The sequence below is a fragment of the Syngnathus leptorhynchus genome, chromosome 2 (assembly GCF_054491065.1).
Source record: "Syngnathus leptorhynchus isolate UIUO chromosome 2, UIUO_Slep, whole genome shotgun sequence".
NCBI classification, from domain to species: domain Eukaryota; kingdom Metazoa; phylum Chordata; class Actinopteri; order Syngnathiformes; family Syngnathidae; genus Syngnathus; species Syngnathus leptorhynchus.
Window position 1 is genome coordinate 13312266 of NC_141196.1, and position 26889 is coordinate 13339154.

General features: G+C 42.4%; 1 protein-coding gene across 2 annotated transcripts in view; it reads right to left on the reverse strand.

Moving 5' to 3' along the window:
• Positions 1–2188: 2188 nt before the first annotated feature.
• The window catches only part of pcdh19 (protocadherin 19), a 58524-nt gene continuing 33823 nt past the window's right edge, over positions 2189–26889 (reverse strand). For both annotated transcript variants that reach the window (XM_085936752.1, XM_085936743.1), the window contains exon 5: positions 2189–4729. In XM_085936752.1, coding sequence (XP_085792878.1) covers positions 4164–4729 — 566 coding nt within the window. In that variant the 3' untranslated portion in view covers positions 2189–4163. The remainder of the gene's footprint in view (positions 4730–26889) is intronic.

Below are 26889 nucleotides of genomic sequence, written 5' to 3' on the forward strand. Positions count from 1 at the left end.
CATTGTGAATCAGAAATGATTAAATGTGCTTGAACAAGCACCATTTTGCGGGGTACTTCCATGGATGGTTCGATAAGTTCACCTCAGGCCTTAATCGTGGTGGAAAGGTTGAGAAAAGGTTAGAGAAATGTATACAAAATGAAAATAAATGTAACAAAATTTACAAAGTGTGAAACACTGACCAACTTCTGAACAAACTCAGTGGAAGCTTGTCCCATCAGAAACATAAAGGGGCAAATTCTGTGTGGGTAAAATAATTTTCCAGCCAGTGATGATGAGATTTTTCTTGAATGCACATGTTTCCCTTTAGGAGTCAGTGCTATATATCATTTTTTTCAGTCTACTTGGGAGTCCAACCCCTCCAGGGGTAATCCATCTGTGCGGTCCAACGGTGCCTGCAACTTAGCTGGAAGAAACAAGATCCTCTTTATGGATTTAATGGCCACGTTATGGCAAGAGGGCTTTCAGACCAGCTTTCATGTTGGCTCCACCAGAGGCTATATAGAGGCAATGGCAAATTAATTAGAGAAATAAAGACAGCCTCTTATCAGACAGGGTAGCTGCCTGTTTCCTGTTGCTCATTCTCCTTCCTCCCTCATCCATTTACTAGCCCTGGAATTCTTTTCTTCATATACGATATATCCTTATAAGCTTCCTCGCTCGCTTGCTCCGTGTGTGGGAGAGAGGTGAAACTTGGAGCGTTTATTGAGTGGGAGCATTATAGGAAAGGTAGCAGACTCTACCACCCTTCCACTCAAAGTCAACAAATAAATCAATAGTGTACACGAGTCATTAATGACATCATACTGCTGGCTGAGAAGGAGCATGAGACTCAACGCAACGCTGGCCTTTAAAGTTACTGTGTTGTTTTTGTCACAGAAATGGCACCTTGTGACCCACTCAGAGAAATAAAAAGAACACTTCCCACTAGAAATAGACACATGCAAGCACTCGCTTCACTTGTTGGAATTTTCCCCCAAAGGTCCGTGAAGGAAATAATGGGAAATGGCAAAAGCGAGTGCTGTGAATATTAATGGTGAGTTGTGGAGCCAGCACTGACTCAAGCTGTTAATTTCCATTTTATTATTAAAATAAAGAATGTCCCTATCTTGTTGCTGTTTTCAAAATGGCTCACGTTCACGCCATGTTATACCACATTGTCGATCAATTTTACCAGGATAATGATCAGTTTGAAAATAGGTGCAAGAGCAATATTGGAATTGTTTATATTTCAGAACTTGTTTAGCTGGAACCTTAACATGCAAAATATGAAAAAAATGATGAACAATTACTGCATTACATTCCTTTCTACAAGAATGAAGTGTATGGAGCCCATCACCATATTCTATGTCACTATTGTTTACGCCTTTTTTAATTGACTTTTAACAAAACTACCTACGGCAATTATGTTTTTGTGATTCATTGCCACATTTTTAAATCATTTTTCATAATTTTGGCCTTTCTCCAAATACTTTATTTAATTCTGACTGTTTGTTTCATTTGATCCTGAAGATTATTTCTATTAGCCCTTATGGGGACAGTCATGGATGTGTAAATACGTCTATCCATTAGTTTTCCGTACTCTTTGCACTCGTGTGAATGTGATCCCCTTGTCATGGGTGGAATAGAGCAGGATTTGTAAATGTTTTGCGTTTGTCCTTCGATTTGCCTCTGTATACCCACCTCAGGCATAAGTCTTTGAAAAAAAATCAAGACAGTTTTTCCTTTCACGTGAATTGTATGTAATTCCTTGAAAGAATCTGGGAAAGAAAGTAGATATGATCAAAGCCAACTCTTTTTCTGGTGCAGGGACTAAAAAGCTGTGTTGAAGTTGTCAGATAATTGTTGTTTGGAATATTTGAATGCATTTAGTTGTGAGTAAATTGTAGGTCCATTGTTGTTGAGATGCTTGAATCACGATGCAAAGATACCAGCAGTTTTCATTGTTGTCAAGTGAGCTTTTTGATCAGCCTTTGAGCTTTTACAGAACCCATGCATTGCTCGAGCACACCACCAAATTTGACTGTGAAAATTCTTCCACGATCAACTCGCTTAATGTAAATCAGTGTTGCCAAGCCAAAATACTCACTCAGTTGCTTGACGCTCACACATCATTTCCTAAAGTGGATTTTCTTTTTTTCTAGTTTTTGACTTGTGTGTGCAGGAAAGATTAGTCAACAAGGCAGAGCACATTTAATAGTTTAATTATAAGCTGCTGTATACATTCAGTGATTATTCTGATGTTCATTTTGCCAGAAGCCAAGGGTGAGACCAGCAAAACATTCAGTTACAAGATCTAGATTTTTTTTTTTGTATGCAGTCTGTCCACTTTCATTCACACGATCCACATTGTACAAGTTTACTGCAAAGCAACATAAAACCACATTGCTGACGTGCCTCCTATCTTTGTCATGTCAGACATAAGCCTGCTGCTTGTGGGGGCCAGGGGTCTTGTTTATACCACTCTTATAAAAACTTTGTGTCAGATCAACAGATGCGTGATGAGTCTTGGGTGAGCCCAAGCTCTCAGTGAAATATCTGAAAATATAGATCCCTTTTTTGGCCCAGCATTATGCCAGGTGGAACCCCAGTTTTCAGCCTGAGTGTAAGATTACAGGTCTTATGTTTGCATTGTTGGTTCATTTTATTTTATCTTATTTGGTTTCTTTTGCTATCTCACTCTAATGCTCATTGAACAGACACACTAATGTTGGTGCTGGAATAGCTTTTTTTTTTTTGTATTTTTTTTTTTTTTTTTTTTTACATTTTCTAGTTGTCCACACAGAAACTTGATGGCACAAGAACTGACCAATAAGAAACTCTTTACAACATGGTAGACTGCAAGTCAACAGTTTCCAGGGGCAACACAGTCAAAGAAAAATAATTCACGTTCATTTTGGAAATTAAAAACCAAATAAACAAAAAACATTTCAATATAAAAATCAAAAGACAAGAAAATAAAAAAACAAAAGCAAGTTAATTTTAAGTATAACTTACTCATAGAATAACTACACAGCATTAAATATTCTCATTATACATTTTTAAATTATCTATAAAATATATTTTGGCTTGTTTTTTTCCCCTTTTTTGTGTTTGTGTTACAAACGCTACCGTAGCTTCAGTTGAACACCAATGTTTATGTTTATCTGTCTTTTTTTTTAATCTGTTGAAACAAAACATTAAAGGGATTGTCACAGAACAACAGGTTAATAAAAATGATAATAATAAAACTCTATACAGAGTTCCACATAGCAAGACAAGAGTGACGATCCCTTCTATCCTAGCCCCATAGTCAAAAGTCAGAAAAAGGTACAAGACTCCACGGAGCACAAGATCCTAACTTGTGCTCCATTGGCTACAATCAAGGTTGGGCGTCACAGATGCGGCGTCGTACAACCGGGTGTGAACACTGTCTATTCTGCTTACATTGTTCTTCAGGGGGGGGTATAGCCACAGTTCACTTAGCGCCATCTGAGTATAAATACTGTGAAGAGCTCACAGTCTGGTGACGCCGGTGTGTCCTCGCAGATGGAGAGAAAGCTTCTCGTAGTAGACAGGGTGTGTGCAAACAGGACGGATAGGTCATCATTTTATATCTCCCCCGAATGCACAAATACCTTTTGAGATGAATCCTGTGTGTCTTGTTTATTACACTGACTGATCTCACTATACAAAGGAACCAAGAGCAGAGTTTGGCAGCTTGAAACAAGTTGCGAAAACCAAAGAAGGCAAATGTTGAATTGTGATACAAAAAATTGTCCAAAAGGCATAACTGTACTCGGGTGTCGGCACCTCGGGTGTCCAATGTGTCCCGCTTTGGCTGAGAGCTGGAGTGCTCCGCTGGCCATGTCTGTGCAGTAAACAGTAACCTGCCTGTCCACTCGCTGCTTATAGAAAAAAAAAAAAAAACTAAAAACATCAGAACGCAAATAAGGAGAAAGTACTGCGACTACAACGAAGCCACATCTACTACCTTGGCATGAGCACACAACTAGCTGCAGCACACTCTTGAATATTGCATACCGCAAACGGGTGTGTCTGGTCAAGTCCCACAGCCGAACTCTTCTCGTGTACACACAGCTATTGCAGGATATACTGTATATTTATATATGGTATGTGAATTTCACACCGCATGAGCTGTAAGCGTGTGGCAGAGAAGCTCACTAAAGCACAATGTCCTTCAAGCGCTTGCTGCTGGGGGACTCTTTGTCACGGCCGTCATGCAGAAGCGTGTTAAACTCCCGCACTGACGGCTCGCTGTCTTTGCCTTCCGGTTGCCGGAGCAGACTGTGGTTGGCAATGCGCTCCGCATCGCGGCATTTCAGTGTGTTGTAGGCGGATGAGGGCTTGGACAAAGGGCTCTTCAGGTGCACAGGGGAAGTGATGGGGCTGGCCGCCTCTCGCCCATTGCCTGCTTCGCGCACGGCGCCGCCGTTGGCCTTGGGACTGCACACCTGTGACTCATGAGTCCGTTTCCCCTTTACATCACCTCGCTCCACATCCTCTGGCCCATCCTTGCCGAAGGTGGCAAAAGTCCTCTTGGTGCTGCCGTCCTCATAGTGGGGTACGTCCACAGTGGTGGCCTCAATTGACAAAGCGATGACGTTACGAGCATGCTCAGGCGACTTGACACGTGCCGGCAGGGGGACGCGAGGCATCCAACAGCGGTCAGAGTGTCCAAGGATGCGGCATTCATCTTGGCAGTGGAAGCCTTCAGCTGGCTCGCCAGCTGAAAAAAACACAGGAGAATTGTTTGATTGGATTGTTAACATCTATTGTAAATCACAAAAAAATAAAAAATAAAAGCTGTCATTTAATAAGGAATTATAAAAAACAACAAAATGAGTATTTTGTAAACACGTCCACGTTTGTGATGATCTATACTCCTATTGGACAACAATGACAAGGGCGACACACAAAGCACAGACCCGAAAATGGAGGAAAACGTGCGGTGGCTTATTAAGTCAAAAAATGCGCATCTATCTTGAAGTTGGTTCGGATCTACGCTGTTTGTATTCACACCTGAAGTAAACAGCACCAGAGTCATTTTGGAAGCGAACCGAGACCACTTTAAAAAGTGGGTCTTGGTCCGATTCTTTAATCTGCACCAGGATTCATTTGCGTGTTGGTCCGGACCAGCGGTCAGGTCTGAATACACTCTTGTCAGAAAGAACCTATTCCTACTTTAGGGCTTACTGTCAGAATATGTTGAAGTGGTGCTGCAACTGTTGATTAATTTGATGAATTGTTTATCAAAAGTCTTTTACCACCAATTTTTTGGGGGTGGCAACATTAGATCATCAGAGTTCGTTTGAAGCAGTGCGATCAGATATCTCATCGAGACACCAGACACATTTCGGTGTTGTCACCCTGGTTCCTCCCTTTCTCCGCGCCTGTCATCTGGCACGATTCATAAATATGTAATGATGTTTTACTCTGTAGTGAATATGAGATTTGTCTGCAGTCTTTATAGACGCACTTTCTCATTCTGTTTATCTTAAAAAGGGGGAAGGACTTTTACAACAGCTCTTCAGCACGCAGGTGTCATGCTCTCCTGCCGTCTGCAGACTAAATTACCTCATAGGATTGATTACAAAATGTTGGCCGCAGCACGCCTTTTAAAGATGATTGAGCCCTATAATAGATGACAATTCTCTCTGGTGAGCCATCCTGCTGCACAGACATGCATTGACACAGTTTTGCGCTCCAATCTACTCATTGAGCACGAGCCAACCTCCATTTCAAGAGGCCCAAGGTGACAAGACAGGATCTCAGAGGGGGGGTTGTTTGCAATCGACCCAAATGCATACGCTTACATCTGGCAATCGCAGCCTGACAGATCACCTAATTAAAATCATTAATGATCTGTTTTTCTTGATTCAATCCTTGCACCTCAGCGCAGGCTCTGGGGATCGATAACTGAAGATTAGAGATGTGGCTGTGACGCTTTGCTAGAGGCCTCCTTCTTACATTACTGTCTAATCAAAATGATAACGTAAGAATGTGCATGCAAATCCCATATTAGTAGAAAGGTCCGTTACCTGTAAGACCAGCACCAAGAAAACAGATCACGAGTGACCGTTGTCCAAAGGATTGCATTCTGTACATTCATATTACATTTAGAAATGTAGCAGGGGTTTACCATTTTACTAAGGAGTATAAAATTATCAACATCACCTCAACCTAAAAAAGATTCCACAATGAGAATATTAAACCCATTTTCAAATCTTGCACTCTTGCATTTGCATAGATGCTGATTGGAGCTGCTGCAGTGGTGGCAATCAAGCAGACTAAGGGTACAAAGCTGGGGTTGTTGTTTCGAGCTGAGGGATCCAATCAGAACATAAAATTGTAATCACAGCCAAAAGTCTCTCCAGTCTTACTTGAGCTACAATAGCGGTTGATTCCTGAAACTTGATCACAGTGTCTTTAATTGGCTACCTGACTGAAAAATAGTGGCTGATTCCTTGAAGGGGGGTTTATTGCATGGTTAGGATCTTGTCTACGGGATAGACTAGTCACCCACAAGGGTGGTGTTAGACCAAACCTTGGCACTGTTGTTAGGATATTCAGGCGGCATGTGGAGATGCACTCAGTGAATTGAGACAGTGTCCTGGTTTCAGCATAACCTGAAATGCTGAGTAAAGCCATTTTTCTCCAATTTCTAAAGCCATTTTGGATGTTGCTGCTATGGGGAAAGGGCATCCTAACATTCACATTACTGGTGTCAGCCATTGTTTTTTGACCTTATACAAAACAGGACGGGGGTGTGTTGCATGAATAGGAAATTACATGCACATGACATCCAAATTAGAATGTCACCTGCAAAAGTTATGTGTTCCCACACATATTTGTTGAGTCTTTTTCCAACCCTGTGACATTAACATCACCTGGTTCATTCTTTTGTCCAGTTCAAGGTCTACATTTAATTATAAGAAATGGCTTTAGAAAAATCTCCAGTGACACGGTTGACATAGTAAATCTCTCAACTGATTAAAGATTTGCAAGCGTCTTGGTAATTTAATGCTGCTTCCGCCGACTACTTTGGCTTTTTTCTATCGCCTGAAGCTATTTCAAAAGCATGAAAAGCCTTTGGGGCACATAGAGAAACACACAAGTTGTATGATGCCTCCTTAGCAGCGCACGCATTTCCAGTGAATGTTTTTTTCAACTCTCGCTCTTTCGGTTCCTTTGGGGTCTATGGGAGAGCAACCAGGGTGTAAATGTCATTGTTGTAAAAGCCGAGTGCCATTAACATGCACACATCCTGCCTCTGCGTGGAGCTTTATAAAACGCAGATGTTCCTCTAAAGAGCCGTGACAAATTTTGAAGAGGCAGAGTTTACATCAAAAAAGTGACCTCCAACAAAGCACAATCTTCTCCTATTCTCAACCCAATAATAAGCTTGTCAGTGATTAATTTCAGGATTCATAGAGCAGCGCTCAACTTTCAAAGCCAATGCAGAAACAAAGATGGTGACGGCTCCTCCTGCTAAGAATTTTGTTTTTTAGAAATATGATGGTCAATCAGCTTGAAGGTCAGATTTGTTTGTTATCCGCAACAGAGCATTGGAAACTACAAAAACCTCACAAGGATCTCTGATAGGAGGAGAGAGATTGTTATCGAATTGCTAGTGTTGTTGTTCTCGAGATCGATCTTTGTTCCGAAACCATTTTTAAGAGTCTCGTCCCAAAATCGAAGGCATTTTTCACTCTGTCTTGTCTTGGGCTGGGACAGGATGGACTCGTGATTTTTCTTTATCAAGACCGGTTGAGACCAAGAAATGTGAACAATGTGAAACACAGATGGAGGGTGTTGCACATCCCTCTTGGTGTCACCTGGAGTGCCAATGCCCCTTGCGCACAGAGAGTGAAAGGGAAGACTACTCGAGACGCAGTGCCCGGGAAAAATAAGAAAACATGTTGACAAAGTCGCCAATAATTAGGTTTGGTTTAAAAAAATAATAATTCATTTGCCAAGCAAAACGTAAACGGAAACACTCTCCAACATGCAAATTCTGTGGAGCTGGCACAACGTCCGACTTTTATCTGCACAGTGAGAGGAAGCATAAAGACAGGTAAAGTAACCGTAAAATGGACCACACCGGAAATGTTATCGTAAGAAAAACCCATTCTAAGACAATGAGCAAAAATAAGATCTTTTCTACCTGCAATGCTTAGTCTCGACCTCCAAAAGTCTTGGTCTTGTCTCGGTTTCAAAACTCTGTAATGTCTTTGTCTCAGTATGAGCGGTCTTGACTTACTCAAGTACTCTCAATGCAAGTGTGGGTCGTAGGACAAAGAACTCGATTTAAAGTAAGGCATCAAACTTGGAAACGTAAAGAAAAGTACCCATCTTTCCTATCACATGAATTTCCTTTTGGATGAATGGTAGACTTCACACCGGACTGGTCATTTATCCAGTCAAAGGGCACATTAAGATAGAAGGCCACTCACATTTGCTGACACACTATCACTGACAGGGAACTAAACTTGCACTGTTTGCACCAAACTCAGGTGAATGAACATGAAACCATAATTGACACCATGAGAAATATCTCAATTCCAGTTGTAATTGTAGTTCTGGCCAACGGTTGACGAGTATAACCCAAACATTCTCTATTTCTTCCTCGCACTTTGTCACCGTGCTCATTAAATTCTGTGCCTCCCTCCATCTGATGAAGACATCTTAACTTGCTGGCACAGAGATTTGAGGAATTCCTCAGCCCCGACAAGCTCATCGCTAAATTTGCCATCGCCTTGTGCGCGCACATAATGATCCCCTCTTGTCATACAGCTGGAGGTGATGTTTGTGTGTGGCTAATGGAGGGAAAAGGCGAGAAAAAAGAATCAGCGAAAGACTAAAAATCCCCCCTGACAGGAGCAGGGAGGGTATGCGTTCACTGTCAGGAGGAGCTCGTCAAAGAAACTCCCAGAGCTTTTGCAAGTTAGTTTGTGTCAACGTCGGCAAACACACCGGAAGATCTTGAACAGTGACATCATCCTATGAAACACGTTAAAGAGACTGGTGGTCATTCTGAAGGTCGAGTTGAGATGCTAAAATTGTGTGAGATGCAGGATGACACACTTAAGTCAGGCTGCTATCACAGCTTGACAAACCCCAAAGGGAACCCGAAACAGCACTGCGGTGTGATAAATCACTTTACAGGGAGAATGGCTGCCACTTTGGGCTCTAAACTCCCTTTTTGTATCCTCCACTTTGCGCTGACACTTTTGCTGTCGTCGCGGCGAGCACCCGCATTGTGCTTGTCATATGAAAATACACGCTCTGCAACTGACAGGCAGACATGTTGATGCCACTGTGATGTTGGCGCTATGAAAGGGAATAATTAAGAGCAATTTACACCTTGATAAGTTTTACGTGCGGCTCAAATGAAGCGGCACTTTGCTTTGATGCACCACTTTCCTCTTCTGCCGTCACAGCCTTTGAAATTAAACCCTATCAAATCAAACTGCTTCGACATATCTATCGGAGTGTTTGAAAAGACAATTATTCGACAGGGAGAGCAAAAAGCTACTCTGTCAACAGGTAATGGCAATCGGCTGCATTTCAATGGCACTTTTTGACAACCTCATCGTGGACTGACAATGGTCCGGGCGGCTGGACAGGCTTTCTCGAATCAGGAAACAATGTTGTCATCTTGGATTTGGCTAAATTGATAGTGCTTTCCTGTCTGCAGTCTACTGACTGCAATTCCCAGCTTGCCGTCTTTAAACATTTCAACATTTGCTATGCTAAGCCAAGTTTGATTTGATTCCGTTTTGGTACATGTTCCTGCGCACTCTGCCGCATTCAGCTTTCAAGCCACCCCTCGTAAACTGTCGCCGATGATTGTGTCTATTAGATTTGAATGACAGCTGACACAAGTTGGCCAACACAAGTTAGTGCTCACTTAGATATGAGATAACATTACTGGTGTCAGTTTTCAACTCAGTCTAAAAATGATCTAATACTTCAACTCAAATTGCATCGAACACAAGAAGGCCAAAGCAGTTGAAGTCCAAGGACAAATCAGTCCATGTCCATGGAAGGGTTTATGTCTTAAAAAGTTTGAGTCAGACAGGTTTCAGAGCACCCATATGCTTGCATTCACTATTTGAACTTTTCATTCAATTCATTTCAAAATACATTTTTCTCCCCAATGCAGTGGGACTGACTTCATCCTGTTGATTTGTTATTTGAAACCGTGTAAAATCCCCAAATCTTTTCAAAGAGTGTGTCTTCTGGCGTCCGTGGTTGTGAAGACAACATGGCAGCCGACACTCGCTGCCATGAAAGGGCTCAAATTTGCTGCTCGACGGCATTCTCTCTCTGCTCTCATCACGGCGCTGCATTGTATCTTTGACAGTGAAATGGCTGTTTTGTAATTGCACTCGGTATTAATTTTCCATTCTGGCAGCCACACAGCAAAGATTGATTAAATCCAAATTGCTACTACAGGGCCTTGATGAAGCAGTTGCCACAGAAGGAGTTAGAAGAATCATATGGGAGAACAATTCAGGGGGAAAAATGGCACCAGCAGCGCAGAGGTAGACGAGAGTGCGAACCAGTTTTGCGAGTTCGATCCATGCTCACATGTAGACATCAAGTCAGTTCTAACCACCTCAGTGGAACGAGTGCGTTTGCCAGCTTAGTTTCGGACAAACAGCCTCATTCACCACTCACCCGGGAGAGTCCGAGCTTTGCTGTCATCCCAGCGAGCCAATTCAGCGCGTGCGCCATAAATCAGCCCGCAGGCTCTGCTCCAGCGGGAGCGGCAAGATGGAGTGTGATGGTCTTGTTTTTACAAACAGTAGAGGGGCACCCTTACTGCGCCGGGCAAGCCATCACTCTGCGCGCACCACCACCACCGCAAAAAAAAAAACTAGATTCATCCCTTAAAGCTCCCTTGCCATAGCCCATCATTTATACGTCTCCGCCTCCTGTCCTCCCCTTTCGTTTCATCAGAACTGCTGTCTGACATACATTGCTGTAATTAAATCTATCCCTCATCCAAAATTCTTCACATTTCTGTCTAGAATGACTTTAAGTCTAGCAGTCAAATATTAATTGTGAAAGAAATTGGAATCACTGGGCGGTCTTGTTAGCACCTCGATGCGTGCGGCGAAGTCATGGGTCTCCATTTGCACGTTAGCCCCAGTCAATTTATGAAGAACAGATTTGACGTCAAATCCATCACGCGGCGGAATATCTGACAGCTTGTTACTTGCCGCACGCGTAGCTGTACCCTCCTTGCGGCTATTAAAATATGTCACTTCAGCTTAATTCTCGTACATACTGTATATAAGTACATGCTATAGCTGCATTTGTCCGACTGTTCCAAAAGAAACAGGCCAAACTGCATTCCAGGTTTTGACCTTGGCCGCTGGCGATCCCGAGCCAGCAGGTTCTGATGTGAGGAATGAATTACCTGTGTTAACAAACAATGCACCCGCGTCTAAACTGGTACAAACAGCAGATGTTTAACAGCTGTGTAACAGAGACGGCCAGGTAGAACAAACACAACTATGCTGTTAATACACCATTATATCTTTGTTAGGTTCAAAGGCAGGACCGTTGGCTATTGTATGAAGTATAAATGAGATGGGGGTTTTTTCAATGTTACGTAGTTGAGCGCTTTCTAATGTCCGGGCAATGACAAGATTTTTCCACAATGCCGTATCTAGTGAGGGCCATCTGTAGCGCAGGCCGCTTTTTTTTTTTTTTATCCCTTTTTTTTTTTTTTTGCTCGCAGTGTGTAAGTACAGCTTCAAAATGCAACAGTGTTAAACCAACAAAGAAAATAAAAAGGAAGTCAATATGGGGGGGGGGGGGGGGGGTCAAAAGCACATCAAGAATCTGGACACTCCATACGAGATGACTCCTGATTTGAACTCAGAGCCTCAAAACTGTGAGGCAAACCACTAACCACTAGTTTAAATGTGCTGAAAAGAAATTCTAAATATTTTAGAAAGTTATTTCAAGTCCAAATTAAACTACAATATAATACAAAAATCACAATCTTGACAATAGAATTAAAAAAATAAAAAATGTGTTCTGTTATTATCGTCTCAGCTGCATTTTTTACCTTAATGCTACATTTAGACAAAACTCCATCTGGAAGTTGAACAAATAGATGTGAATGTTTTCTGTGATTCTCAAGAGCAAGTGCATAAAAGACAGAAATCCATCAAGGTTAATAACGGTAGCGACTTTTTATATACTTGAAATACTTTTCAGCTTTTGGATTGCAATATGCAGTGCGGTGTTTATTATAGCAACTATTCAAATGTTACCCTTGCAAATTGTCCGCTTTTTCAAATTGCCCTCCTAAAGGTAAGCCTCACAATTAACCTATGTTCTGGCCTTGCTGGTTCTCCACACAGCGGGTGCCTGGTATGCCAGCTGTGCACATGCCAATGCAGCCATGACAGCTGAGCGATCTTCCCGCCCCCGCATATGTGATTGACTCATTTTAACTCACCACAGCTTTTAGCAGAGGACAAAATGAAAGCTGCTATTCGGTGTTTAAGCCTGACCAACCTCACATAATAATTTGCTCCTAAACCTGAGTCTTAAATGGTCTTTTGAAAAACATTTTCTGCGAAAAGACTACTTGTGTGGTGCATCCACAGCACCACTCCATGGCCAATCGTCAACAAAGGGGCATTGTGCTGTGATCAATGGGCACTTAGTTCCATCCGGAATACCTCACTCCGTCAACAATATATTTTCAGGTCATGGTCGGCGACGACTGTATATTTACGGGCATGCTGAAGGGTCATCCATATGTGCCATCCATATCTCTCGACACCAAAGCAAACATTGTTGAACACATGGGTTCGTGCTATAATCATATGGTGTCATTCAAATCCATTACCCCATGATTCATCACGCATAAGACAACCAAAGAATGGAGTGGAATCAAAGAAACACAAAACCTTGGTGCCACTAAATACGTTTGGACGCTTGGACGGCAGAGCAAGAATCTAAACCATTCCTCTTTCTGTCTCTGTCGCTCTTTTTCTCTCTCTGCTTCCGACTTGCCTCAAAAAAGCAGCCTTACATAATTAATACAATGTGCCTTCTCATTCAGTCACATTCACTTTGTGTCAGGCAGGGCTATGTGTTTAATATTCCATTTTATCTTGTCACTGAGCCCCGGTGAGGTACCCGCTCTCTCATTTCCCTCTCTACCTTCCGCCTTTTCTTTCCTCCCCCTTCCCTTGAAAAGTCTCTTGGAGGTAATTTTAACAACCTCTGTAAGTAGGACATTGTAATACGGTGAGTGGCAGTATGAAGTATGAGGGGCAGCTTAAGCTATGTGAGCAGAAAGGCACACAATGAGGTGGAGTGGTTAGCCATCATGGTTTACTTTGTTGCCTCCAAGAACCTGTGGCAGTCAACTCGTGTTTGGACATTTAATGCCCAGTGTTGCATTGGACCAGATTCTGAAATAAATAACTAAATGCATCCATTACTAAGATATGTTAGACTCACAGATTTCAAGATTTACTTCTAAAATCTGAATGAATGATAGTGATGAGACAGCGAATAAAATCCTTGGGAAATACTGGGAATAGACGTATTATATTCACGGTTTAAACTGTGTAAGCCTTCTTTGTGTTTAGACATTAGTTATACATTTAGTGTCATGTTTTACAATGTCCCTTTTGCCCCTCATGCCGCATCAAAGTCAAAGTCTGCTTTATTGTCAACTTCTTCACAAAGAGATCGAAATTGTGTTTCCAACTTTCCCACGGTGACAAGACATATCACATAATATACACTGCTCAAAAAAATTCAAGGAACACTTTGAAAACACATCAGATTTCAATGGTGAAAAAAAAAGATGGATATCTATACTGATATGGACAGTTTAATGTCTCAGGAACAAAAGGATGCCACATTTTTTGATGGAAATAAAAGTTTTCAGCCTACAGAGGGCTCAGTGTATAGACACCCCAAAAATCAAAGTGAAAAAAATGATGTGGCAGGCTCGTCCATTTTGCCTAAATTCAATTTCTGCAATTCAAAACTCTTTTCAATATCTTGTGTAGCCTCAACATGCTTCTATGCATGCTTGACAACGTTGCGACATGCTCCTAATGAGACGACGGATGGTGTCTTGTGGGATGTCCTCCCAGATCTGTCTAAGGGCATCAGTGAGCTCCTGCAAAGTCAAACGAGCAACCTGGTGGCATCTGATGGACCGAAACATTATGTCCCAAAGGTGTTCTATTGGGTTTAGATCGGGTGATCGTGAGGGCCATTCAATTGTGTCAATTCCTTCATCCTCCAGATACTGTCTACATACTCTTGCCACATGAGGCCGGGTATTTTGTGGATCAGGAGGAACCCAGGACCTACTGCACCAGCGTAGGGTCTGACCATGGGTGCAAGGATTTCGTCCCGATACCTAATGGCAGTCAGACTGCCGTTCTTTAGCCTGTAGAGGTCTGTCCGTCCCTCCATGGAAATGCCTCCCCAGACCATCACTGACCCACCACCGAACCGGTCATGCTGAATGATGTTGCAGGCAGCATAGCGCTCTCCTTGGCTTCTCCAGAACCTTTCACGTCTATCACAGGTGCTCAGGGTAAACCTGCTCTCATCTGTGAAAAGCACAGGGCACCAGTGGCGGACTTGCCAATTCTGGTGTTCTATGGCAAATGCCAATCGAGCTGAGTAGTGAGCATAGGGCACACTACAGGACGTAGTGCCCTGGAGCCACCCTCGTAAAGTCACTTTCTGACTGTTTGGGCAAAAACATTCACACCAGTAGCCTGCTGAAGGTCATTCTGTAGGGCTCGGGCAGTGCTCAACCTGTTCCTCCTTGCACAAAGCAGCGGATATCGGTGCTAAGCTTTCTTCGCCAGTGACGCAGTGTTGCTGGTCCAGGAGAGGTCTTCACTGATGTGCACCCCCAGGAATCTGGTGCTGCTCACTCTCTCCACCACAGCACCGCCGATGGTCAGTGGCAGGTGTTGGGCGTGACTCTTCCGGAAGTCAACAAGTCATGCGTCAGCAGGGTGAAGAACAGCGGACTGAGCACGCAGCCTTGGGGGGCCCCCGTGCTAAGCGTGATGCTGCTTGAGATATTGTCGCCAACACGTACTACTTGAGGCCTCTGACAGAGGAAGTCCAGTCACCAGTTGCAGAGGTAGATACTGAGTCCCAGTTTGTCGAGTTTGCAGATGAGTCGCTGTGGTACAATGGTGTTGAATGCAGAATATAAGTCCACAAACAGCAATCTCAGATACGAGTCTCTTTTTTCCAGGTGGGTTAGGGCTTAGTGGAGGGCAGTGCAGATTGCATCCTCAGAGGACCGTTTAGCTCGGTACGCAAACTGGAAAGGGTCAAGGGTGGGGTGTGGGAGAATGGGTCTGATGTGTGTCATGACAAGCCGCTCAAAGCACTTCATAATGATGGGTGTCAGTGCCACGGGACGGTAGTCATTGAAGCAGGATGGAGCAGTCTTCTTCGGCACAGGTATGATGGTGGCAGCCTTGAAACATGAGGGGACGATGGGTTGCTGCAGGGAAATGTTAAAGATGTCTGTGAAGACACCCTTAAGCTCATCAATTCGTTAAATTTGCGTTTCTACCTGTTCTTGTCAACCTGTTTCTGCTGTCAACCAATCAGTCAACCTCTCTCCTGCCCCTTTTTTTCCCAGGTGTACCTTGTTGTCATGACAGTTTGCTTGTCTATAGCTTGGTTGTTAATGAAACAAGGCTATGCATTATACGCATCCAAGACCCCTGGTGCAGAAGCTCATTTTGGTTGCAACGTGCAATAGTTCCTCATCAAAAAGGCTATTCTTCTCCATTCTGCCTGTCAAACAGCAACAGCCACGCTGATTTCTTTCTGGCTCCACATTATTCACCACAGTGAGAGCCGCTCCACGATACCACTTAATATGAGTCAGAATCAATAGCCTTAGCATTACCACCTGCCATCCAGTGCAGCACTATGCAGTGTCCAAGTCGCAAAAAGATTTGCACATGTGCAGGGGAGGGAAAGACCGTGAGGATACGGGGGAACTAATGGGCACATCTTTTTTAATTTGAGTTACATGCATAAGGACGATGGCAGGGGTCTGACACAGTGGAAGTAATTGGATTTCCCTGCGTGCGCCCACTCATGATAACATGCTGAGCTGTGACACGCAAACATCCTTATGTGTAGCGATGGGTGATGGGTGGGCAAAGAGGAGGGGCGGGGTTGGGTGGAGGTGTGGGTGAAGCAAGGTGCAACAGAGTGGAAGTGGCAGGTGTCAAAGATCCAATTCCCGCCATCCGCTTCCCCGTTTCCTTCTCTCAACAGCGGGAAAGCCGCACAAGAGGCTTTGCGTGGACTTCCAAATGCAACGTGGCTGAACCTATGTTGAGGAATGAAGAGGTCAAGCCTGCTTTATTTATTTCCTGATGCTAATGTGAGCCGAGTAGGTGCACACAACACACAAATGCCCGCAGCTCCTAGACGAGTGTGAGTGTGTGTGTGGGGGGGGAAGGGGGGCAGCGCTGCGGGCCTGTCCTCTTCATGCATTTTGGCCTCGTCTTTAATGAGCGCGGCATGAGAAGAGGCACATCATTAAATAGAGCCCCTCTGAGACTTGCCTGTCTGCCATTAAACTTAACAGCCAACCTCTCCCATTACCTTTTATCCTTCCCTTTAAGAGGCAGGGGACAGAGGGCCTTTGAAAAGTCAAATTTGGCCACCATCGATTGAGTCCCCAGCTTAGTTATATGAAAGAAAGGACAATAAAGCCACTACAGTGCACTTTTTCCCCCTCACTAACACTAAGCCCAAGACTGTAAATAACCAGCAACAGATCTGCCTGATTTTGCATTAATACGATAATTATGCTAATGCCCGAAAGATTTGCCTGAAGGAAATATCCCTTTTTGTACAAAAGGCTCTTTGTGAATAATGTTGTTAATGTTGATTAATTCACTTAATTTGCTTATGCACCACCGCTGGCAACGATACAAACACATCCATGCGCCGCGCTCAGCCGTTGACCTTTTTTCACGCTCAAGTGGGCGAAAAACAAGCGTAAACTAGCATGTAGCACAACACACTTCAGATCGACTACTGGTAGTAATCATCCAGGCAGTATTACAAGCATGCACGCTGCACTTCAGATGTGTATCATTTGCATGCTGTAACACCAACAACAAAAACGCGATATAGGAAGGTCATGTTTCACCGAACTCAAGCAGAATCAAACAAAATGTCTGGTTTCGTCAAAACAGATTTGGTATTTTTGTCGGCCGAAACATTCTGTTTTCAAAATATTGGACGTTTTCTGTCGAAGGGTAACAGAAAAGATCAGGTGGCAGACTAGGCTCTCCACTCAGGCTATTATTTTCCCCTATATGTATTTCTTTAAGAATGTGTTAAAATTATGTAATTTGTAATATAAATATTCCTTTGTAAAATGTTAGCTATAATAGCTTTAGCTATTTTATAACACTGCGTGAGCATGTTCTGGAGTTTCAATGTTTAGTCATACACTTGAGCCAACTGCAATTTGTAGTTCACCTATGACAAGAGCCAAAACGGCCCACTTCTGAGTCTGTCTGTGACGAGTTAACTTTCAAGATTTCCTGAAGAGTCTTGACCAAGAAAAAAGGTCTAGCCTCATCAATAGTTGATATCGCGAGCCACGCGCTAAGCTGCTTGCTGCTGAGACCGAATGTCGAGTTAGAGCACGGCTCGCCGAGGTCACCTGGGGGACAGCGAGAGAGGACCGATGCTGATTGCTGAATGAAAGATAGTCATAGTAGACATGCGTCATATGGCTTGCCTTTAACCTTCCATTTATATCTGCAAGGTTCTGCTAGTAGTTAGGTGATGTATGTCAGTGTTGAAATCAGGTTGCTTAAATTTCAATAAAATAATTACTGAACAAACATGAAGGGAACAAATTACAGGGGTAGTCAGTATACATCTTTTGGAGATTCTGAATGGCAGCCAAAGAATTAGTCAGAATACTGTGTCTGGTATTGTGTCACACACATTTTTACCGTATATAAAATATCTTGTTTGTTTTGTATGTATGTATATTGAAAGTGATTGTCATACAAATATTTACTGTAATTTGTATTGCGTAAGCGTGTTTGAGTGGTGAACTTCAGCACATTCCGACGAGAAGAGCACACCCGCTGTTAAGGTACGACCAGGATCAGTGTTGCCACAGTTACCTACAAAAAGTAGTTCAGCTCCTTTACTAATTACTTGACCTGAAAAGTACGGGTTTTCAAACCTGGTCCTCGGGGTGCGGTGTCCTGCGTGTTTTATATATATTTCTCTGTTGCAACACACCCGATTCAAAAATAAGGGCTAGGATTCAAAACTGCTGCTCTATAGTAACAAAAACACATTCTGTGCATTTGGCGCTCCAAATTGAGGTGTGTAATGCACAGAGGAAAACCTGCTGCTCCTTTTTCCAGTGAAGCTATGCCCCATCATTGTGATGAACAGATGAGATGGAAAAAAGTCAAATGGATTAATGAGTGTCGAGGTGTAGCTTTTTTCCCACGGAAAAGGAAGGGAAGTGAGTGGGGTTAAAATGCCTTAAGTATCTCCCCACCCCCACCCCATCCCGTCACTCCCCTCCTCCACTCTATCCCAGCTGCAGTGAAAAGTGTCTCTTTGTATTCTGGACAGAAAAGCTACAATGTACTTGTCCACGCTTGATTATTCCCACTGATTTCAACAGAGCGTTTAATTTATATTCTTAGGAGATAAAACACATGCCTTTTACGTGCCCGTGAAGAATGCAAGTGTGCATGTGCATCGGCTTCTCGCATGTTAATACTGTCCGCTTCATCTCTACTCCACTAACTCACTATGAGAGCTCCTAAATGTGAGTCAGTGCTACAGGTAATGGAGCTGATTATAGCCAACTGGGCCGAGGGCCAGCTGCCTGGAGGGAACGTGGACCGCCCAGTCGGTGTCTCATATCCTGGGATCCCTGTAATACAAGCCTAGCTTGGCAGTCTCTCGGCGGGTATCCTTCCCACTCGCGGGTCTCCTCTGGACCATGTGTATATGTGTGTGCCTTCATATCAGCTTGTTTACTCTGCCAGTAACAATGATGCCACGAGTCCATTGTGACTCTCTTTACAGCTCAACGTTGGCTCCGGAGTGAACCTAACTGCTATTTTCTGTCGTTGGGGCAGGTGTTTGAGGGTGGGGGGGGGGGGCAGTCCCTTAACTTGTTTTTGCGCCATGGACCAGTTTCACGTGAAGCAAATGACAATAACAGCAGTAGTGTGTTACTTATGTCTTTCCTATTTTTGTTTTGGTTTAACATCATTGTAGAAAATCCAGGAAATTGAAGCAAGGCAAGTGCATTGTCATATTACATAGCATATCATAACATCTCATGCATGAGAACCACGTATAGTGACAAATTTGAATTTTAAGTACTGATATTGTCTCTGCTTTCTTTCTTAACCTATTTAGTATTTAAACCAGCAGTGCCTTTTAGAGGGTTCAAAAAGTGCAACTGGTTCGTGGAGCAAATTTGAAGCTTCAATTTACTCTATCTATTGGTGCACACAAATAGTATGGCTGAAATGACGACTGACCGCAGCTAATCAGTCGCAGAGATCTTTCCCTAACAGAAATAAACTCTCATGTCTCACCTACAAAATGTCAGATTTAAATGTGTGCAGCATTATTGGGATTGGAATTTTAATGTCGGTGTCTCAGCATTACGTCGGCTAAGCGCAGTATTATTCTAAACACTAAACAAGTCAGCTAAGTTGGTTTAACTGAATTGCATGTTTGTCGCATGGGCCCGCCACAATGTCCTAACGAGTAGAAGAGAGTAGTGTGCTCACAGCACCATGTGATAAGTGTGTAGGTGGGAAACCATCTTAATCTCGCTTTATGCTGAATGTGCAACACGCAGATCATGCAAATCGCCACCCAGAAGTGGTGAACATTGCTCTGCTCCTGCAATGACCCAGACTAATGTAATCATACCGTATGTGCACAAGATGCGTCACACAGAGATGGGAAGGTAACTATGAGTATCTCCAAGATGGGGAAATAATGAATGGCAAGGTTATTACTTTATAGCAGGGGTCCCCGGTGTCCTGCATGTTTTATACTATGTATTCGAATGATCGGATAATCAGCAAGGTCTGTAGAAACTGCATAAGGATCCTGAATCAGGTGTGCTGCAGCAAGGAGACATGTAAAACATGCAGGACACCCGATCCTGAGGCCCGGAATTTGGGACCCCGGCTTTGTAGGGTCCACTAAGTAACGATACAGGTTACACACTGTATGTACCAAATTAGTTAAATGAAACATGCAATTAATCAATTACAGGTTGCACAAATCTTATGAATCAATTACAGCTTTAGTTAGATTTTAGACTTGTTTTTTTAATTTAGGTAGACATCCCTCTTTTAAAAGGGCCCTTTTTGTCGCTAGCAAAAGGTTTTAGATGAATGAGGTGTGGAAGAACCAAACCTTACTCTGGTTGCAAAACTGGAAAGTCTCCATGGAAACTTCACAAACATCTTTGGAATGAACAAATATGTTCTAATCAACAATTCCTGTTTTTGTGCACGAACTTGATTTATGTTCATCTTTGCAGGTTAGTATCTCCTGTTTGTTCCTTGGAATACATTAAATAACAAAAATTACCAACTACAATGTTGGGCTTGGTCCTGGTGACATTTTCTCCTTATGATAGATGCACACTCAAGTTGGTGTCAGTTCTTCATATTGTTGAGACTCTTTTTTTCCTACTTTTCCAAATGGGGCTAATGAGAAAATAAAACACATTTTCACCATGACGTAGTACACAAATCAGTGAGTTTTCGAGTGTGTTCCGGCATACAAAAGGTGACTCATTTGCCGCATTGGAAATGCTCCGTCCCCCACTCCTTAACCATTCCTCTATCTCCTCATCTTTCTGTGATTAACCTTTAAAAATGGACTCTCCAACACTCTAGGCAGTGTTTGCCCATGAGCCATTTTAACATTCCGCTCCGGCTCCAAATCCAATCCACTCCTGCCCATCAAACTCCAAGCTGTTACCAGTTTTAATCTGCCTCCCATCCCCCTGATCAAGCCTCGTTTCCCCACCTGCCGTCCACCGGGGGCCGGCTTGAAGAGGTGTTCGACAAACAAGTGTGATTTACTCTCTTTCTGTGTGGATTATTAACACACCTAGCATGCCACAGCATCATGAATAAGCAATGGAGATCCGGTAGCCTATTTTCTCTCTCTCTCTCTCTCTCTCTCTCTCTCTCTCTCTCTCTCTCTCTCTCTCTCTCTCTCTCTCTCTCTCTCACCCCCCCCCTTCACACTCACTCAGCGAGCTGAATACTAGGATTGTGAGGAAAATTAGCTGTCAACGTAGGCCCCCCTATAAGATATATCAGACTCATTGTGAGCCCTAGAAAATAATGAACTATTCCCATTTCTCTCTCTGATATGTTCAATACGCTATCCATGACAAGTGCATGGAGATAAGCAGTTTCTTCTTGAGCTGATTAAAATACACCGGCTTTATTCATGGGAGCTTTGTTCGGATCAGGTGATGCTTCTACCGTGTTACGACGTTCCGTGACCCGAGAGATAATCTAAACTCTTGATTCGTCCCCGTGTGCAAAACCCAGCAGCAAAAGACACTTGGAAAACTTAATGCAGCATCAAAACACATTAAGTTTGTTTGATTCTATCCAAACATCCCTCCCTCGACTTATTCCCGCTTGGAAATAAGTAAAGAACGGAAAAAGGAGAGGTGGGGCAGGGATTTTTTAAGAATTTGTTGATTTACTTAAGCAAGTACAGCAAACAAACACCACTACCAAGAGACTTTGGCTATTTTTAAACATGAAAGCGGTGTACATGCTTGCTTAACATATTCAGATGTGTAAAAACAAAGAAAATGATGGCAGCCTCTTTTCCACAGGGTGCAATAAATGCCAGTCAGCTTTTCTTCTTACGAGTTGGAGAACACAATTTACATGTTGTTGAATCCACACCTCGTCGCAATCAGGCAGAAACCTCTTATGTCCAAATATGGTCAATTTTTTTTTTCACAAATCAATACTCCACCTTGTTTGTAATTTACATGCAATTGTAGCCAATTTAAACCTGTGAACATTGCTTAAACAAATGAACACAATTTATGTCTAAGATTTACAGGGTGGGGGCATTTTTTTCCACGTGATCGCAGACCTAGAAGTACTTATGGAATGTAATCTGTAATAATTAACCTAAGCTTGTCCTGTCTTAACAAAGTAGTAGAACAAAGTGCTAAGTTCCTTTGCACTGATTGACCAACTGTAGAAGATGCAATCAAAGTTGTTCTTTCTACTCAACATCGTAAAACAACCCCTGCTATGATGTGATCAGAGGCCAGGGGTTTCACCCCCATCCTGCCCACTCACACCTCCCACCCTGTTTCTCTCAATAAAAAGGCTCTTGCAAGAGGCCCGAGTCAGACCTCATTCGATCATCGCTGTATGCACAGCGACGAATGACTCTCCACTTGCAAGTGTTTAAAAAGGGCATACTGTCTCCCGTGTGGTTCTTGCAAAATAAGTTAGAGTCAGAACATCTTTAACATTTTCAAGTCACATAAGGCATTATTCGACAACTCCCCTATAATCAGTTAATTTGAAATCTGTTAGGTCAGTCACACAACTGTTCTATGAAACATTAGTGGAGCATGTTGCTTTGCAGTTCACGTTATTTTTAGCATTAGTGTCCAGGTTTCTTCTGATTTTAAGTTTGACTACAGATTTAGATGATCATTATTGCCAAACGCAGGGTCCTCCGATTTAAGCGGAACAGCATAGATACAGATTTACAGTGTGAGCATTTTTTGTCATCTTGACCATTAAATCACACCGTATGGATTCTTAAACATGGCTCTTCAAAAATAATTCCACTAATTATTTCTCCTCGTTTCCTACGACGGAGGAAAGTGGAACACAGGTGGACACAGCTTGAAATTCCAATTTATTCGCCTTCATCTTTTCTCATGTCGGACATGCGCTCTGCGATGCACTCCGTCTTCCTTAACCCGTATTACACCTCCCCACTGTTCTTTGTCACTGTCGGCCATTTTACCTCCATGGCTCCCACATTAGATTAAACAAATCAAAATGGATGGTCCCTGTATGGAGTTTGGATTGTGGATGTGATCATAAAAATATCATCATGCATGATTTGTTGTTGTTGGCACACTTGATTCGATGCTGTTGAAGTTTTATTCACCGAAAAAAAACAAAACAAAATCAGTCTTACCTGTCAGATAGATTGTTTCTTTGTTCGCCCCCCCCCCATTTTCCCTCACTAAGACTGCCTACTCTACTCTCCGCTCATCTCTCTCTGCCTGCCTCACGTTGCCTGCTCCTCCTCCTGCTCTTGCTCTTCCTCCCCCTGCTGTCAGCACAGCCCCGCCAACTCGCACACTCTGACACCTGTCAGCATTTTCCTTAGGAGATCACAGAACTGCAAACTAGAAATGTTCCTGTGTTGAATTTAGGGCAGGTTTTGCAGCAGAAACATATGAGGTGCTTTTACGTTTTTTCCCCCTTCAAATTCAACAGGGAAAGGGAAGTGCTTGAGCGGCACAAAGTTTAAGGGAAGACAGAAAAAAAAGGTTTGCGATCCGAGAGGAAGGGGAGGGATGCTAGATTCAATTAGGAACAGTGAGACCCAGTGGATCCCTCTGATGGAAAATGGGAATATGGAGGAATCTGTGGCCCACGGAGTGAACTTCCATTCCTGGGCTCCTGGCTTCAGGCACACCCCCTCAGGGAACTGGCACATAGATGAGGCAAAATCTCCAGAGATGAAGGGGGAGAGGAATATGTCAAAAATAAAGGAGGCCTGTTCCTTGCTCGAGCTAATTGAACAGTCTTGCTTTCCTCAGTGTGTAAAAGATCCACAAGGGCAGATTCTTTTTTTTTCCTTTTCTTTTTTTCCTTACTCTAATCAATTTGAAATAACCGAAAAACTATAAATCCCAAATACTGTCATACTCCCCACTTTCCTCCTACATGGAGAAATTTGTCAAAACATGGATGTTAATCCGTAAAAACACAGCGGCTCATCCACATCCGCCAGGAATTACTTGAGAGCGCTGACAATCAAAAGAAAGAAGACCACCAAAAAAAAAAGATTTAGCTGTCTGTTAGCTGGCTTCTATAATAACAGTAATGGCTTGGCATTGCTTAAGCTCCATTCAATGAAATCCCTCCAATTTCACTTGAAAAATAAAGAATATATTTAATACGTCACTCGTTCAGAGGTTACGGTTTAAGCCATATCATCCGTTCATGACAGTGTTAAAGATAGCCCTTCCATTATAGATTTGAAAGAGATTTAATGTGATTTATTCTGAAAATACTTCAATAATCTAATCGGCCAGAGTGAGCTTTTCAAAAAGAGCTCCTCTTAAGATTCTTGGCATGGATTCAGCAAACGCTTAAACACTAGAACGTTGATTCTCAGCTGGGGGTGGGATGCTGACAGCAAGTCAAAAATGAATTGAAATAATACAAACAGATTTAATCTGCATCTGACTTTATGTTTGAAAATTATTCAAGTATTTTGGGTTTGTGTTGGGGAAACGTAAATAATAAATACACAAATGAGTTGGTATATTTACAATAGAACGAGATTGAGGAGTATACTATGAGTGAAATGTTCTATTTTGTGACCGTATCTATTTTGATTGAAAACTAATCTTAACTTTAATGCTCAATTCTCAATCACGTGCCTTGAAATGTATTTTTATCAGTAATTATGTATTATTGTTTCAAAAGATGGCATGGCTCCATTAACTTCTAATGTTAATTTTAGTTTCTTTGACTATTTATTTTTATCCATCAGTTGCCATTGTGTCTCCAATACTGTACAACAACAATTGAATTAACATTTAGTGTGTCTCCACTTAGGAACGATTCCGCTTACAAACTGCCTCGTAACCTGTTGTGTTAATATCTTGGGGACCCCCTGTATAGGTATGAATTGTTTACATAGTCTTATCCCTTCCAGTCCAGTATGTTACTTCCCTTCACACTCTTTTGTCTGGTAGTTTGCCTAGATCAGTATCAAACTCATTTTTGTAGCCAGCCGCTTTGCGGTTACAGTTTTCCTCAGAGAGTCGCCATGACGGTAAAACCAAATAACACATCGTATTAACATTATACAAAACAAAATTGATAGATTTCTACTTCTAAAAGAAGAAATCAAGAATAGTAGTTTGTTAAATTATTGCACAAGTTACTTTAAAAAGGTGAAATTCAAAAAATAATTATTTATTGCATATGACAATTTAAAATTTTGGTACAGATTTTAGCAAGGGTCATGGAGGTTGACAGATGATTTGCTTTTGTAAGCCACATACAATGAATTGATGTGGCGAGCCGAATCTGGGTTTGACACCTGTGGCCTAGATCAAAACAGTTTTTGTCCTCAAAAACGGGTCAAAAATGTCCAATAGTAGTGACAAACATTAAATGTGTTGGAGGAAGAAGGATTGTTCATTGTGATTGAGAGCAGTGGGGTTTGACAGAGAACAAAGGGATTCCCTCATGAAAGAAAGCCGGCATGTTTATGATGCTTTGGAGGGTCTTTGTGTTAAGGCAACTCTTGTCTCCTGGGCAAACAGCACCTTTGCATGGCACTGGGAATGGTAAATATTTGCTCTGTTCAATCCTGGGAGTTTAACCTACGCTCCTTCCCACTTGCTTTGTTCATAGCCCATAACAACACAGGAAAACATGACAATAAAAGCATGCACAGAGGAAATGAATTCTCAACGTTGTCTGTCTTTGCGTATTGTGCTGCGGCTGTGTCTCCCAATAGGCGTGCAAGCGTGTTCAGTAAATTGTCTTCTGATAATCCCTCCCTTCATCCAACACAAAGTAAATGCTTCACATGGTCCAATTTCTGTCAATTAAATGGACTCAAAGTGAAGACAAACCTGTCCCCACTATTACAGTAGCTTTTCCAGACCCTTTTTTACCCTGGATGGATGGACAGACGGGGGGGGGCGGGCGGCCGGACTGATGGACGAATAGATGAATGAATGGTTAGGTGGGTACCTGGGATTGAATATGTGGAGTCTGAAAAGACATACAAGTCTTTGGGAGTGAATTTAACAAGCATTTTCATAAATCTCTTGTGGTTCCTACCATTTATTGACAAAGAGTGAAAACACTATCATTTTTGGGGGGAGCAGCTCTGTGGAAAAAAAATCCCTATCAAGATGATTTGATTGTAATTCAAAACAGCTCCTTCACTATCAATTCACTATCAATTTTCTGTTCTACTTAAAAGGATGAATACTATAATAATTAATAATTAATTAAATAATAATAATAATAATAATTAATATTTAACACTCGCGATGTGTATTATCTGTAATTTCGTCCAGTTATTACATGAAATCAGGCTCGATTGGTAGGTTGAGATGTAATGAACAGTCATTTATTTTTTCATTGTTGAATAGCATATGATGCGACTGACAGTAGCTTTGACGTCAGGCGCGTACCTCAGCCAAGTTGTTACAAATGACGGGCGAGCAGCCAGGCAGCGGCGACTGAGTCCATTTACATGGCTGTCATTAAGTGTGTCTCCTAATGTTATTATTCCCCACTTACACAACACATTCAGCTAAAATTGCTCCCAGCTATATCAACTTTAAGTAAGCCTTATTATTCCTTGACATAAAAGGGGATTTTTTTTCTGTCGCACTCATTAAAAATTGATTCTGTACGTGAGCAAGGGGGAGAAGAAAAGTAAGGTGCTTATTATGGTTGGAGTTAAAATAACACCACTGAGGGAAGAGACAGCTATTAATAAACCTTTTTTGCTGAGCTCAAAAAGGGA